The following is a 14073-nucleotide window of genomic DNA, read 5'->3' as shown; positions in this document are numbered from 1 at the left end:
TTGTGTGGCCATCCTACACAGCAAGCATATAAATACGTTTTTGCAAATCAAACTGCCTTTTCCTGCTGCTAATTACGTTAACTTTTTCACTTTAAACTATTGCTGTAAATATTCCAAAACTGTAGGTCGTTTTCCGACTATGTATTCTTGTAATTCGTTTTTGAATTATTTGAAGTCAAGTTGTTCATTTCAAACCATTTTTGTAAATATTCCAAAATTCTAGGTGCTGATGTTGGCATTATTTGGTTTATATCAGTCACGACAACATTTGTATAACCAGAAGACAGGTTTATATAAGTACCAATGATTGAACTTTTGATGTCATTTATATAAATTAAAATGAGCGAGGTCTTAGCCACTTCCCTGTGGTACCCCAGTTGGTACAGTCCAGCTTGGGTGAGGAAATTCATTACTCACCGAACAAAAATTGTATAGATATACTGATAGTGACAAATCAGTATTTTTATTTCGTGATATAATAGTGTTTCTCTGACAGATCAAGTGCTTGATCCAACGATTGCTGTATTAACTTTAGCTTGTTGTCTGTCGAACACTATCCAATCGATTATTCGTTTATGTTGTGGTTTATCTTTGGTGTTTTCATTCACCGAAAATGGTGGCATAGCGGACTTTGTAGTAGGTAATTCTACGTATATTGTGTGAAAGATATAATAATGCAACTACTGATGAATTGAGGGTAATTTTCTGTTCGCTGATAATTGCTGGATCATATTTTATTAACTATTTTATCATGTTTCCAGATGTATATTCATTGAGAAAAATCGTTTGACAGACGCTGTGGGTTTGTTGAAGTTCTTGAATGTAAGGGTGATTACCGGTCATAATAAGCAGTTACGCTGTCTGGTACGTGTGAGTAATATTTCGTACGCAAAAATAGTAATAGTGTAAACAAGAAGAAAACTGACGGTGTCTGTGTGTGGATCATGAACTGTCCTTTGATGTAAAGCTTCTGGCGTTCTGCAGTAGCCAATGAGGATGCTTGCTTTTGTAGCACGATGTTGATTGGCTGTTTTCAAATCGAAATGGAATTTTTTGTTGTACATAACGACGTACGGTTTCCGACAGTCTGTCGGACTAGGGTTTGTGCTTATGTTTCTTGGAGAAAAATAATTGGATTTGTACGGTTTTATCAAAATTGTGATCATGTCAGGTCCACTGGTGGTAAGATGAAGATTATGAAATTTTTTAGTTGAAATTTATGATGTCGGTAATGAAATAGTCCATTTTTGTGTTGCGGCGAGTGGCCGTTTCTTCAGTAGCGTTTTTGCCGTTACGGATTATTTTCTATTTGTTGTTATTTTCCTTTAGCTAGAAGGAATAGAGAATGAATCTGTGTGATAAAGTCTTCTTATAGTAATTTAATTTTAGGTGTGTTAATTCGTTTTCAGGTTGCAGCGTTATTATTTTGATGATGTCTTGAGTGTCAGCTCATTTTTACTTTGATTCTTAAATAACAAATGAAATAATGTCAAATTTTGACGTTTGTTATCAATCGTGTTTGAGCCATTTTTTTGCTTTTTCTTGGCTCACGAAATATGCTTAAAGGTTTTTGATTTAAATAATGTGATAAATCGTTACTACGATCGAATCTAAGGAATGATCGACTTCGTGAAAAAGCGAACCGAATGAAAATACATAAATATTTCGTAGTACCTATGATCTAATACCATTCGAAAATTAGTTAAGTTTTGGAATTCTTGCTGTACGCCTATGTTTGTGTGCAAACAAAATTAGCGGATTTCAAATCCGGCTTGTGTGTAAGCAACTGCTTCATTTTACGTAGTCTCAAGCTAAGAGTTCTGCCCATCGTTGTTGGGTACTTATCTTCAGCTGTGTTAAATGTAAATATGTTACGTAATAATTATTCAAACGAAATTGGGTCTAAAAAAAGCATTTAAATCTGTTATTGCCTGATTTTTACGTTTTTAGTTGTGTAAGATCTTACTTTACTGCTACATTGAGATGGTGCCTTGTAATTTGCAATTAACCAATGTTATTGTGAATTTGATTGCCGAATAAACAGATCTCTGCAGTTGTAAAAGTAATTTTGCAATTATTTAACGGTAAATTGCGGTTTTTCTTTGAATTATGTTTTTATGTTGAAATGGATGAAAACATGCCCCTGAAAGTGTGCGAGCCAGTAGTACCAATACAGATTGATGACTCCTTGACATGCTAATGAGTTAGCAATAATAAAACTAGTTTGCTCAAGTGTGCTGAAGGGAGACAGCATTGTTAACGAAGTTTAAAAGTAACGTAGGTCATTTCTGAGGTAAGTGTAGAACACTTGCACTGAAAACTATTGTAACATTCCAGATTTGGTAAAAGTTACGTATTGCATCTCCTTGAATTTTTCACTATGGCACAGATGTTAATGTTAGGCGTCGCTATCAGTCTACTAATTACAACAATCAGATTTTTCTGCTTTCACATTTTTTGACTTCGTCAATTCCCAACTGAATAGTCACCTTACAACCTAACTTAGATTGTGGGCTGTGTCTGTCAACACAACAAAGATTTCAGGTGAGATCCAATATGTGACTTCAGCTCCAAATTTTATTTTGTTCTGGCCTTCACTCCAAATACAGGTTTCATATAAGTCTCAATGCTCGTCCATCCTACACATGCCTGCTTACTGCAGTCAAGTCTTGCCCTTTCTCCAGAATGTTTACCATCCACACTTCCCTCTGTTACTGAATTGACAGTTTGCTCGTGCGTCAAGATGTGCCTTGTCATCTGATGTGTTTTTTTAGTCAAATTGTCAGAAATTTATTTTCTTCCCAGTTCAATTCAGTAATCATTAGTTAACCTATCCACCTAATTTTCACTGGTATCACCATGATTCAGTTAAATTGCTGAACATTGTATCCTTCATGAAGTCACATCTTGTAATACATCTAATACTATTACAATTAGTAAAGAGAGAATATTGTGATATTAAGGAAATTAAACTGCGAAGTCTTCTTTGTGCATGTCATGTATTCAGTGTAATCATCTTTGAGGTCGGGCATGTTAAATATATTTCATTTTCCTACATGTAACATAATGTTGCTCAGTTTCTGTCGGAACCAGTGTTCTCAATTTTTGGCACGAATGACTGGAACAATGTACCTTTTCTCATTAGCATGCCAAAGAACAATAAGATTTGTTACTTGTAGAACATAATTATATTCTGCTTGCAGACCTGCTACAGGCAGCTAAAACTCTCGATATGCTTTGTAGTAGTAGTTATTGTAGTAATTTCCTGGCAGATTAAAAGTGTGAGCTGGGCCGAGACTTGAATCTGGGACTTTAGCCTTTCATGTACAAGTGCTTTACCAAGCATCTGTGAAGTTTGGAAAGTAAGAAACGAGATACTGGCAGAATTGTATGCGGGTCGTGAGTTGGCAGAGCATTTGCTCGCGAAAGGCGAAAGTCCACAGTTAGTTTCGGTGCGGCACACAGTATTAATCTGCCAGGAAGTTTCATATCAGTGCACAGTCCGCTGCAGAGTAAAGATTTCTTTCTGGAATATTAGCGTGGTATACACTATTTAATGTAAATAGATGCATGAGAATTTGTTTGCTTTTAAGGCCACATAAAAGAAAAATTTTATTGGGAAATAGTAGCTTCGGTAATACCATCACCTTGGGGCCACACCCGTTAGCCATGCAAAAACACACACAATGGTCCCTTTGTATTGGTTCCCAAGCCTGAATTGGATTGCCTTGTCAGATTTCCGTGCCTGTTACAGGGTTTCTAGTCAGCTTTCGAGGCAAAGTGTTTGAGTGCGATGTTCCTATGCCTACTGGTCGGTTTATCAGGTTTGCAAGACTGAGCTGTTGTTACTATAGACTCAGCATGAATTTTTCTTCAGTATTGAATAAAGTTTGCTCAGGGTATGTGTTCTGGGGCCCAGTCAATGTTTCAGATGGATCGGATATGTTGGTGATAATGTGCTGCTTTGGAACCTAGCAATAGTCTTTTCGTACCTGGATTGAGAGTCATGTTCCCACATGCTGGTGCGAATCTATTGTTGTCCCGATTCCTAAGCGGGGGAAGGACAAGCACTTATCCTTCCAGTTATCGACCCATTTCCCTTATCAGCTGTCTCTGTAAGCTGATGGAACGAATGGTTAACTCTCGTTTGGTTTGGCTACTTGAATCTCGATGCCTACTTACCAATGTACAATGTGGATTTCATAGGTGCCGTTTTGCTGTTGACCAACTGGTTAGGTTACCTTGTCGGCCTTCATTATGAATACCTTCTTGCAGAAGCGCCATACAGTGGCTGAGTTCTTGATTTGGAGAAGGCTTACGACACCTGTTGGATGGCGGGCATTTTCCGCACCATGCATACATGGGGCCTTTGTGGTTGCCTCCTCTTTTTATTCATGCATTTTTAATGGATCGAAAGTTCAGGGTACATGTGGGTTCTGTCCTGTCCGATGCCTTTCGCCAGGAGAATGGGTGCCACATGGCTCAGTTTTGAGCGTCGCTCTCTTTGCCATAGCGATCAATCCAGTAATGGATTGCCTCCCAGCTGATGCATCATGCTCCCTTTTTGTGGACGATTTTACCATCTACTGCAGCGCACAGTGTACATGTTTCCTGTTAAACGTCCCCTTTGCACAATTATACATGACTGTGCTTAAACTGACACACAATATTTTTTTAGTGTAACGCAATCTGACTTTCAGTAATCCCTACAAGAGAATGGCTCTGACTAAATTGACCTATACGTTTCACAAATCACTTACCTCACGAAAATCTTAGTCACTTGAACTACTGCAATACAGCGAGCACCACCACTGCCAGCTAAACAAAAGATTCAAACTACGGAAGGCACTAACTACTGATAGGCATAGTTAGCAAATGAAAGATTTTAATAGAGAACAAACAATGTATTTACCTGAATATCATCAAAAGTCATAATATATATAGCAGTTCATGACATCCAGTCTTACAAATTTCAAAACTCCTCCTTTTCTCTCCCCATATCCACCACTGCTGGCAGCTTCTCCAACTGCGCAACGCTACAAGCTGTTAACAGCCAGCAGCCCAACACTACAATGACAGACAACAATGCAAACTAGCCAAAGACTGCACACAGCACACCCAGTGATTTTTATACGGAGCTCTACGTGGCGTTACCAATAAGAAAACCTAAGCAGCCTACTTACACCTGTTGTGCTGTCTTCAGCGTTGTCTTGACCGTCTTTACTCCTGGAGTGTCGCCAATGGCTTCCGTTTTTCTGCCGGGAAGACGGTCTGTATTAACTTCTGGTGCTACAAAGAGTTTCTCCCACCGTCCTTACATCTCTGTCCTGTTGCACTCCCATTCGTGGAGACAACAAAATTTTTAGGTCTTACATTTGACAGGAAATTTAGCTGGTCTCCACATTTGTCATATTTGGCTGCCCGTTGTAACCGTTCCCTAAACGTCCTCCGTGTTCTCAGCGGTACGTCGTGGGAAGCGGATCGCACCGTCCTACTTCGCCTACATTGGTTGATTGTCCGCTCAAAGCTGGACTATGGGAGCTTTGTATACTCCTCTGCGCGGCCGTTCATCTTACGCCGCCTCAACTCCATGCAATGTCTTGCGATCGAAGCGTTCTATACTAGTCCCATCGAGAGTCTTCATGCTGAAGCCGGTGAATTGCCACTAACCTACCGGTGCAATATACTGCTTTGTCGGTATGCCTGCTGGCTATTATCAATGCCCGACCACCCGTGTTATCATTCCTTTTTTGATGACTCTCTTGACTGTCAATACGGGTTGTTGTATCTGCCCTGCGACCCCCTGGAGTTCTCTTTAGTCATCTCCTTCAGCAACTTGATTTTCCACTTCCTGCGCCCTTTAGAATCGGTGAGAGCCAAACACCACCTTGGCCCCAGGCGCAGGTTCGCATTCACCTTAACCTCAGTCCGCTCCCAATGGAGGTTACCCCAGCTTCGGTATACCGCTCGCGGTTTGTCAAACTTCGAAGTTCATTAATACAATCTTTATTTACACAGATGGCTCTAAGACAGTGTTGGGTGTTCTTTTATTTTCGCTGCACACAGTTTCAAATACCGGCTCCATGGCCATTGTTTGGTCTTCACAGCTGAGCTATTTGCCCTCTATCAGGCTGTTCTTTACATCCGCCGCCACCGACATTCTGCTTATTTCATCTGCTCTGATTCCCTGAGCGCCATCCAGAGCCTCAGTGATCCGTATCCGGTTCACCCTTTCGTGCACCGGATTCAACACACTCTTCAGCAGCTGGTGGACAACAGTTCTCCGGTTACCTTTATGAGGATTCCTGGCCTTGTCGGTATCCCTATGAACGAAGCTGCTGATGCTGCAGCCAAGGCTGCGGTCCTCCAGCCTCGAACAGCTTCTTGTTGTGTGCCTTCATCTGATTTTCGCATTTTATCGCTGTTGCGTGCCGATTGACCTACACTTACTGAAAACAAGCTTCAGACCTTGAAACCTCTTCCCACGGCTTGGACGACCTCTTCACACCCTTCTCGGCCGGAGGAGGTCATTGTGGTCCGGTTACGGAGTGGACACTGCCGGTTCAGCCACCACCATCTGCTGACGGCTTCGACGGCGCCATTCTGCCCATGTGGGCAATTGCTGATGATACGCCACATTTTAACGTCCTGTCCGAATTTTAATACACTGCGCATTGACCTTGACCTGCCGTGTACTCTGGATGAAACTTTAGCAAATGACCCAGGAGCAGCTGCTCGCGTTCTTCGTTTTATCCACTTGACAAACCTGTCTAAGGACATTTGATTATGCTGTTTTCTTTTATTCCTTTGCCTATTAATGTGCCTTTTATAGTGTTGACCTTTTTAGTTGCTGTTTTAACATTGGGCCTCGCAGTGCATTCATAATTTAGTCTGGGCACTAAAGACCACTATAGTTTTGCGCAAAAAAAAGAAAGGGGGGGGAATAGAAATTTACGCCAGAAAGCCTACAGGGCAGGATTCAAAGGGCACAGGTAGTTAAGTACCAAGTAGTAAAGGAAATGAGACTTATTGTTAGTCTTGCAGGATTATCAGAATATGGATTTATCAATGTGTAAAGCTTATATGTACATCTTGCACTAGAAAAAGGTTATGTGAAAATATAGATAATGCCAGTTATCATTCAAGAAAAAAGGAGAAAATTCGTAATTTAGATACAAAGGATACAAAGAAGGAAGAAATTGTTTAGTGACTAGAAGAGAGCAACAGTTTGTTTCGAGCACTATACAGAATGCAGAGATGTTGGAGGAAGTCAAGCACCTTTACAATACATTTTAGCAGGACAGTTTTGCAGCAGAAATAGGCCATAAAGTTGTGCATCTGCCCTTTATTCCTGCCAATTTAGCTGATAGAAAAGTGCGGGTCCTAGTGAAACAAAAGGTTGCATCCAGAAATTGCACATTCAGAATGAAAGATTTACTTCAGGAAGCCATTGTTGATGTTGTGGAAGACAGGATTAAGTAAGTACACTACACTGAAAATCTACCAGAAAACTACTTTTTGTTGAAAGGCATCTGAGAAAATGTCATTAAAAACGTTGTCATTGCTTCAAATTAATCCTTGGATATTGAGTCTTCAGAATAGGATAACTGGCCAACCATAAAGATGCTACATTTTGCGTTTCTATTTCATTTCCTTCAGCAAAGCTGTAAACACTATTTGCTGTTCCTTCTATCTGCTTTCCTGTCAGATGTGCCACCCCTCCTTCCATCCCTCCCCCCTTTCCTGAAAAATTAATCAATGAGAGGCAGAACAGCCACCATGCATACACTGCCTCTGCTAATGTTTGCCATTGTTACTTTGGAGAAGCAGAGGACCTGTGTTGTGTGTTCTGCCCTTAGGTTAAAAGTAACTTGCAAAGTTAAAGAATTTTTAAAGATTTGTGTAATCAAAACTGAAGTAGCTTCATAATTTAACAGATGAGCTCTAATAATTGTATTTGACTCCAATATAGATTCTAAATCGCATAAGAATACCTTAGTATGGAGGGGCTGCTGTTTCACTACAATGTTTTATAAGCATTTTCCGGCATATGGCTCACAGCCATAATAAATTGTTTAAAATATCTCCGTGTCCACTTTTGTCTATAAAATTGTTTCTGCAGTGTACTGTCTGCAGGTTTCAGGTGTCATGTTTTCAAGTTAGCACCGTTAAATACATTATGCACACTTTGTCTAGTGGCTTAGTGTTGACTTACACTGGCTGTAGGCCTCTTGATGTGATGGCTAATTGTGCTGTGAGGCCACTAGTATGGGAAACATGCAGAGAAGGTACCTCCAGCTGCCAGTTTCTCTGCTCTTTCGTATAGTGAAAGGCCACATTTATTCCTAGAACGTAAAAATATCTATGTTGTTGCAGCTTAAGTGGATAATTACCAACTTTCCTTAGCAGAAAAAGCGCTTTTTAACATATTGGAGTATCGAACTAAGATATTAATATAATAGAGGAAACATTCCAAGAGGGGAAAAATATATCTAAAAACGAAGATGATGTGACTTACCAAATGAAAGTGCTGGCAGGTTGATAGAAACACAAACATACACACAAAATTCAGCTTTCGCAGCCAACGGTTGCTTCATCAGGAAGGAGGAAAGAAGAGGGAAAGACGAAAGGATGTGGGTTTTAAGGGAGAGGGTAAGGAGTTATTCCGATCCCAGGAGCGGAAAGACTTAGGGGGGGAAAAAGGACAGGTATACACTCGGTCGCGCGCGTGCGCGCACACACACACACACACACACACACACACACACACACACACACACACACACACACACATTTGTAAAGGCAAAGACTTTGGGCAGAGATGGCAGTTGATGCGGAAGTACAGAGGCAAAGATGTTGTTGAAAGACAGGTGGGGTATGAGCGGCGGCAACTTGAAATTGGCGGAGGTTGAGGCCTGGCGGATAACAAGAAGAGAGGGTATGCTGAAGGGCAAGTTCCCATCTCCGGAGTTCTGACAGGTTGGTGTTAGTGGGAAGTATCCAGATAAACCGGACGGTGTAACACTGCGCCAAGATGTGCTGGCCATGCACCAAGGCATGTTTAGCCACAAGGTGATCCTCATTACCAACAAACACAGTCTGCCTGTGTCCATTCATGTGAATGGACAGTTTGTTGCTGGTCATTCCCACATAGAAAGCTTCACAGTGTAGGCAGGTCAGTTGGTAAATCACGTGGGTGCTTTTTTGAATTTTGTGTTTATGTTTGTGTTTGTTTGTGTGTCTATCAACCTGCCAGCACTTTCGTTTGGTAAGTCACATCATCTCTGTTTTTAGAATAAGATATTAAGAGCATTCATAATTCTGCATAATATCTGCTGTTGTTAGCTAACAGTGTTATAATGAAGTACTCTTTTAATTTATTTTATATTTCTCACACTTGATAAAATGCTAAAGGAAACTAGTGCATTATATGAACAGAATTAATGACTCTCACCAGATTCTTTAACAGTTATAATGGAAACCATACCAATAGCTCCTATGGATTAATATGATAGAATCAAGGAAGTGAAAACAACATCACTTATTTTTCAGGACTGTTTTTCAAAGATGAATGCTGCAGCAAATGAAATGCAGAATGGCTCTGCTGACATGGCTGGTGGTGATGCACCACCTGCCCCGAAAAAGAATGTAAAGAACCTAACTGTGGAGAAAATATACCAAAAGAAGTCTCAGTTAGAGCACGTATTACTGCGGCCAGATACTTACATTGGTTTGTATATAATATATTTTGCCTTGAGTGTTATTTTTATTAGATGTAACTTAGTTGAAGGGAATGCCCAGTTTATGATCTCCAATAAATTGAATGCTACTTTGGAATAAAAAGATAGTGTGTAATTTTCTGGAGATAAAAGAGAACACTAACACAGTCAAAGATTTTGTCTTGTGTCAGTGAATATTACTATCCTGTAACTTGTTGGATAATTCAGTTCTTGAGATGAGATTTAACTGTTAATTCAAATGTGAAGGAATCAACAGAAAATTGAGTAGAACATTTTTATGTCAATTAACAGGTGTTTCACAGAGGGCATCTTTGTAATTTCTATTTTTCAAAAATGTAATTATTAAATTTGGTACACTGACAGCAGATGTTGGAGAAAATGGAATTGGATGGTATCATATACAAGGAAAACCACATTGTTAGAGAGTATGGGTTCTGATAAGTGTACCACTATCGGTTGCATAAATAACCTGAGTACTTAATTTAAACAGTGGAAACTACAGGTTGGAGTATCAATTGTATAGGAAAAGATATATTGCTACTTACAGTAAAGATGACACTTTCAGTTTGAGGCGAACATAATTAAGACACACTTAAACATAAGCTTTTGGCCACAGCCTTTGTCAGAAAATGAGAAACACACACACACACCATTGATTCATACAAGCAAGGGCACCTGATGTACACATGACCTGACTATCTGATGTTATTTGTGCAATTTTATTTGCTGGTATCACGTGGCACAGTTGTGTGGTGTGTTACCTCTTAAACAAAAATGTTCATTGTGTAGTATAGATTTATAAGAATTACATGGAGTTTACACACATTATTCTCGATTTGTGAAATTTTGTGAGAACTGACAGATGCCAGAAATGTCTGCCACAATGTTTAGGTACAGAGTCTTCTGACCATTTGAAGAAGATATCAGGTATGTTGTTAAACAATTAACAAAAATGAGGCAGGAGACAACTCACTTGCTCGTTAGTAATAATGCAGCTGATGTGTGTAATAGCTCAGAAAATTTATAGACTTTAAGTGTTCTCCCCCCCCCCCCCCTTTCACAGGGGTATGCACATTGCATGCACACCTTTATTCAAAATAAAAAATGAAATTGTTTCATTTTAAACAATGGAGAATCAGGGATAGAACGTAACAATATTTTGAAAAGGGCAGTTGCTACTTACCATATAGCGGAGATGCTTACTTGCAGGTAGACACAACAACATTGTCAGAAAGTGAACTTTTGGACAAAGGACTTGTTGGCAGAAAGCTCACTTTCCGACAGTCTTTTTGTTGTTCCTATCTGCGACTCGGCCTCTCCACTATATGGTGAGCAGCAACTATCCTTTCCATAATATTGTTACTTCTTCGTAAAACTTGTTACAGCTAAGTTCTATATTACAAAAAAACAGCCATTTACATAGACGAGTCATTAGCATGTAACAATATATTATTGTTAACCCTTAATTAGTATGGAGTGTCTCTGAGACCACTATGATTTTTTTTTGTCTCATAATATTTCATACACCCCTGTGAAATGAAATGGAATCTTTCTGCGTACCTTCCTATCCAGAACTCTTGCATTGTTGCTAGTTTCTTTTTTATGGGCCTTGAGAGGTCTCTCAGACATAAACTTGTGTGCGCGTGGCATCATCCTGTTGAATGCTATCAGTTCTCCATTGTGGGGAAAGCTGGACTTTGTATGGAACGTGTTTGCATAAGATGGATGTGGATATTCAACAATATCTCAGTGAATCCTCAGATGAAGACTTTGATCATGGACATAATAACCCTGATTTCAAGATCTTTATTGATCAAGACACTAATTCAGAGCGGGAAATAGAAAGTTATGAAGATGCAGAAGCTTACTTCTTTTGTAAGGACAAATGTTTTCGCTGGAGAAAGCAGCAGCCGCCAGCTAACGTAAGAACAAGGCAACACAACATCTTGCAACTTCCTGAACCGCAACAGACACTTAAAAGTCTCAAGGAAACACTGCTGTTTTGGAGTTATGGAAACTGTTCTTTACCCTAGATATTCTAGATAAAATCATCCAATGAACAAATATGAAAATATCCAAGCTTAGATCACATTGAAAATACATAGAGAAATATGACATATAACAACTGTTACTCATCATTAGACCTAGTCAATGAATTTTCAAAGAAAGGTCTCGCATACATTTGGCACGCTGAAAAGAAATAAAACGGAGATGCCACAGCAGTGAGGTGAGAAGACAACTGTTTATGGTTTTACAGAAGAAAATGACACTGGTTTCCTCTGTCCCCAAGAAGTCAAAAGCTGCAATACTGATCTCTTTTATGGACCATGCAGTAAACAATGAACCTGTATCAGGAAAACCAGAGATCATGTTTTATAACATGACAAAATATGGTGTGGTCTGTCTCAACCAAAGGTGTGCATCTTATTAATCAAGCTTGTGTACGAGAAGATGGCCTTTGGCCATTTTCTTTGCATTAGTGGATGTTGCTTGTAGTGTGAATTCTTGTGTGGTGCATCAAGCTTATCCAAAGGCAGAAGTAAAGACGAGATTGATCCTCATGAAGACTCTAGCAAGAGATCGTGCCGAGCCTCATGTGAAGCATAGACCTTCTATAGAACTCTTGCCACCACCATCAGAAGAATACTTCTCATACAAGATGAGCCGTAGCAAAAGAACAATTTGTAAAACAAAAAATGTGCACCATACCTTATGCCCTCCTCATCTGAAGAGAAAAACAAGATTTCTGTCAACAGTGTAGTCTTCTGATTTGTTTGGAGTGTTCTAGGAAGATCTGCATGACATACATACTAGTTGAAAGTGATTGAAATATGATTCAGAACTTCACAAGACTACGTAATTAATTTGTAAAATGTGGCGTAATTTTTCCCTTTATTAAATTGTGGAGTGCAATAGCCAGTCTACTTGGAACGATGAGCAGTAACTCAAAACTGTCTTTCTATCCAATTTCTCATAAATGAAGTTTGTTTTCCCAAGTACTTATTTTGCATGTGTGTATGATCATAATTTGTGAGTGAGTAGAGAACTAACTGCCTACTGTAATTATTGTAACACTTAAGTTAAAAATATACTGCAAGTTTCGTTGTTTTATTTGTCTAAATGTTTAAAACCCTGCAATTTCCACAATGTCAACTTGTAAGAAATGTAATGAATGACAAGAAGTCATGACAGTAAATATTCAATAAAACATTTGCTTTATTTATAAAAAATAGTCTGAGAGGACACTCCATAGTAACTGACTGTCAACGTTCCTAGAGTTCCTAAATGTAACTTGCGAAATTGTGCTAAACATTGTTAGTTAATAGACAGGGTAACCTATTTATGGTGTTTTTCCAGAATATTGAGTTTTTATTGGATAGTTTATAGTTGAGGTAGATCTTTTAAGTTTTTATTATTTTTGCAAGAATATTGTGCTGCCCCCTGCAGGCCTGGGGTAAGAATAGGCCCGAGGTATTCCTGCCTGTCGTAAGAGGTGACTAAAAGGCGTTTCACACGTTTCGGCCTTTATGTGATGGTTCCCTGTAGGGTTTGATAACCATTCTTCAAAATTTTCCCAATGAACAAGCCAATTGGGGAAGGACACCTTACATGGTGCATAGTGTCTGTTGTGCATAGACATCTTTAGCCCATTTCCTTGTCGTTGCATTTCAATCCCGCTCATTCTCCATCTCTTGGGGGAGGTCACCTTCCTGGGTGCATTTTCCACCATGCAGTATGCAGTGTCGCTTTCTGTGTCGACGATGGCCATGGACTACTTTGCACCTGATATCCAGTACGGTAGCCAGTCCGATGTGATGGGACCGCCACGTACCCTCTTGGTTGTAGCCCACTGACCACACAGGGCCCTTTGCTGGGGCTAGGTGGTGCCCGTGGGGAGGGCCCCTGGTTGGAGTGGGTGTCATCGGGGATGACAGGCGATGAAGTGTAGTCCATCATCTCTTGCTGGAGGTAAAACATCAGCAGTCTCTAAGCGTTCACGAACTCAATTCAGTGCACAGAAGTATGACACCAAATCGACACAGGAAATAACTGTCTGCAACATATATCTTGCTCCAGATGGTGCAGTATTCCTGATTGCATTGGCTGCACATATTGATCAACTCCCTAAACTTTTCCTATGCTTGGGAGATTTTAAGGCTTATAACCCCTTGTGGGGTGTCATAGTTTTTACTGGCAGACACGTCAAAAATTTACTGTCACAACTCGACCTCTGCCTCTTACATACTTGGGCTGCTACACATTTCAGTGTGGCACATAAAGGGCCATTGATTCCTCTGTTTGCAGTCCTAGCCTTTGTCCTGCTATCCATTGG

General features: G+C 39.9%; 1 protein-coding gene across 3 annotated transcripts in view; it reads left to right on the top strand.

Annotated features, from left to right (window-relative positions):
- The first annotated feature begins 223 nt into the window (after positions 1–223).
- The window catches only part of LOC126354758 (DNA topoisomerase 2-alpha-like), a 157422-nt gene continuing 143572 nt past the window's right edge, over positions 224–14073 (top strand). Inside the window, exons 1-3 of one of the 3 annotated variants that reach the window (XM_050004640.1) lie at positions 224–640; positions 762–864; positions 9553–9730. In XM_050004640.1, coding sequence (XP_049860597.1) covers positions 576–640; positions 762–864; positions 9553–9730 — 346 coding nt within the window. In that variant the 5' untranslated portion in view covers positions 224–575. Of the gene's footprint in view, positions 641–761; positions 865–989; positions 1183–9552; positions 9731–14073 lie in introns of those variants that run through there. The other 2 variants (XM_050004642.1, XM_050004641.1) reach the window with 2 other exon arrangements.

This window comes from Schistocerca gregaria, chromosome 3 (assembly GCF_023897955.1).
Source record: "Schistocerca gregaria isolate iqSchGreg1 chromosome 3, iqSchGreg1.2, whole genome shotgun sequence".
Taxonomy (NCBI): Eukaryota; Metazoa; Arthropoda; class Insecta; order Orthoptera; family Acrididae; genus Schistocerca; species Schistocerca gregaria.
The sequence above is the reverse complement of the archived record's forward strand: the minus strand, read 5'-3'. Positions and strand labels throughout refer to the sequence as shown.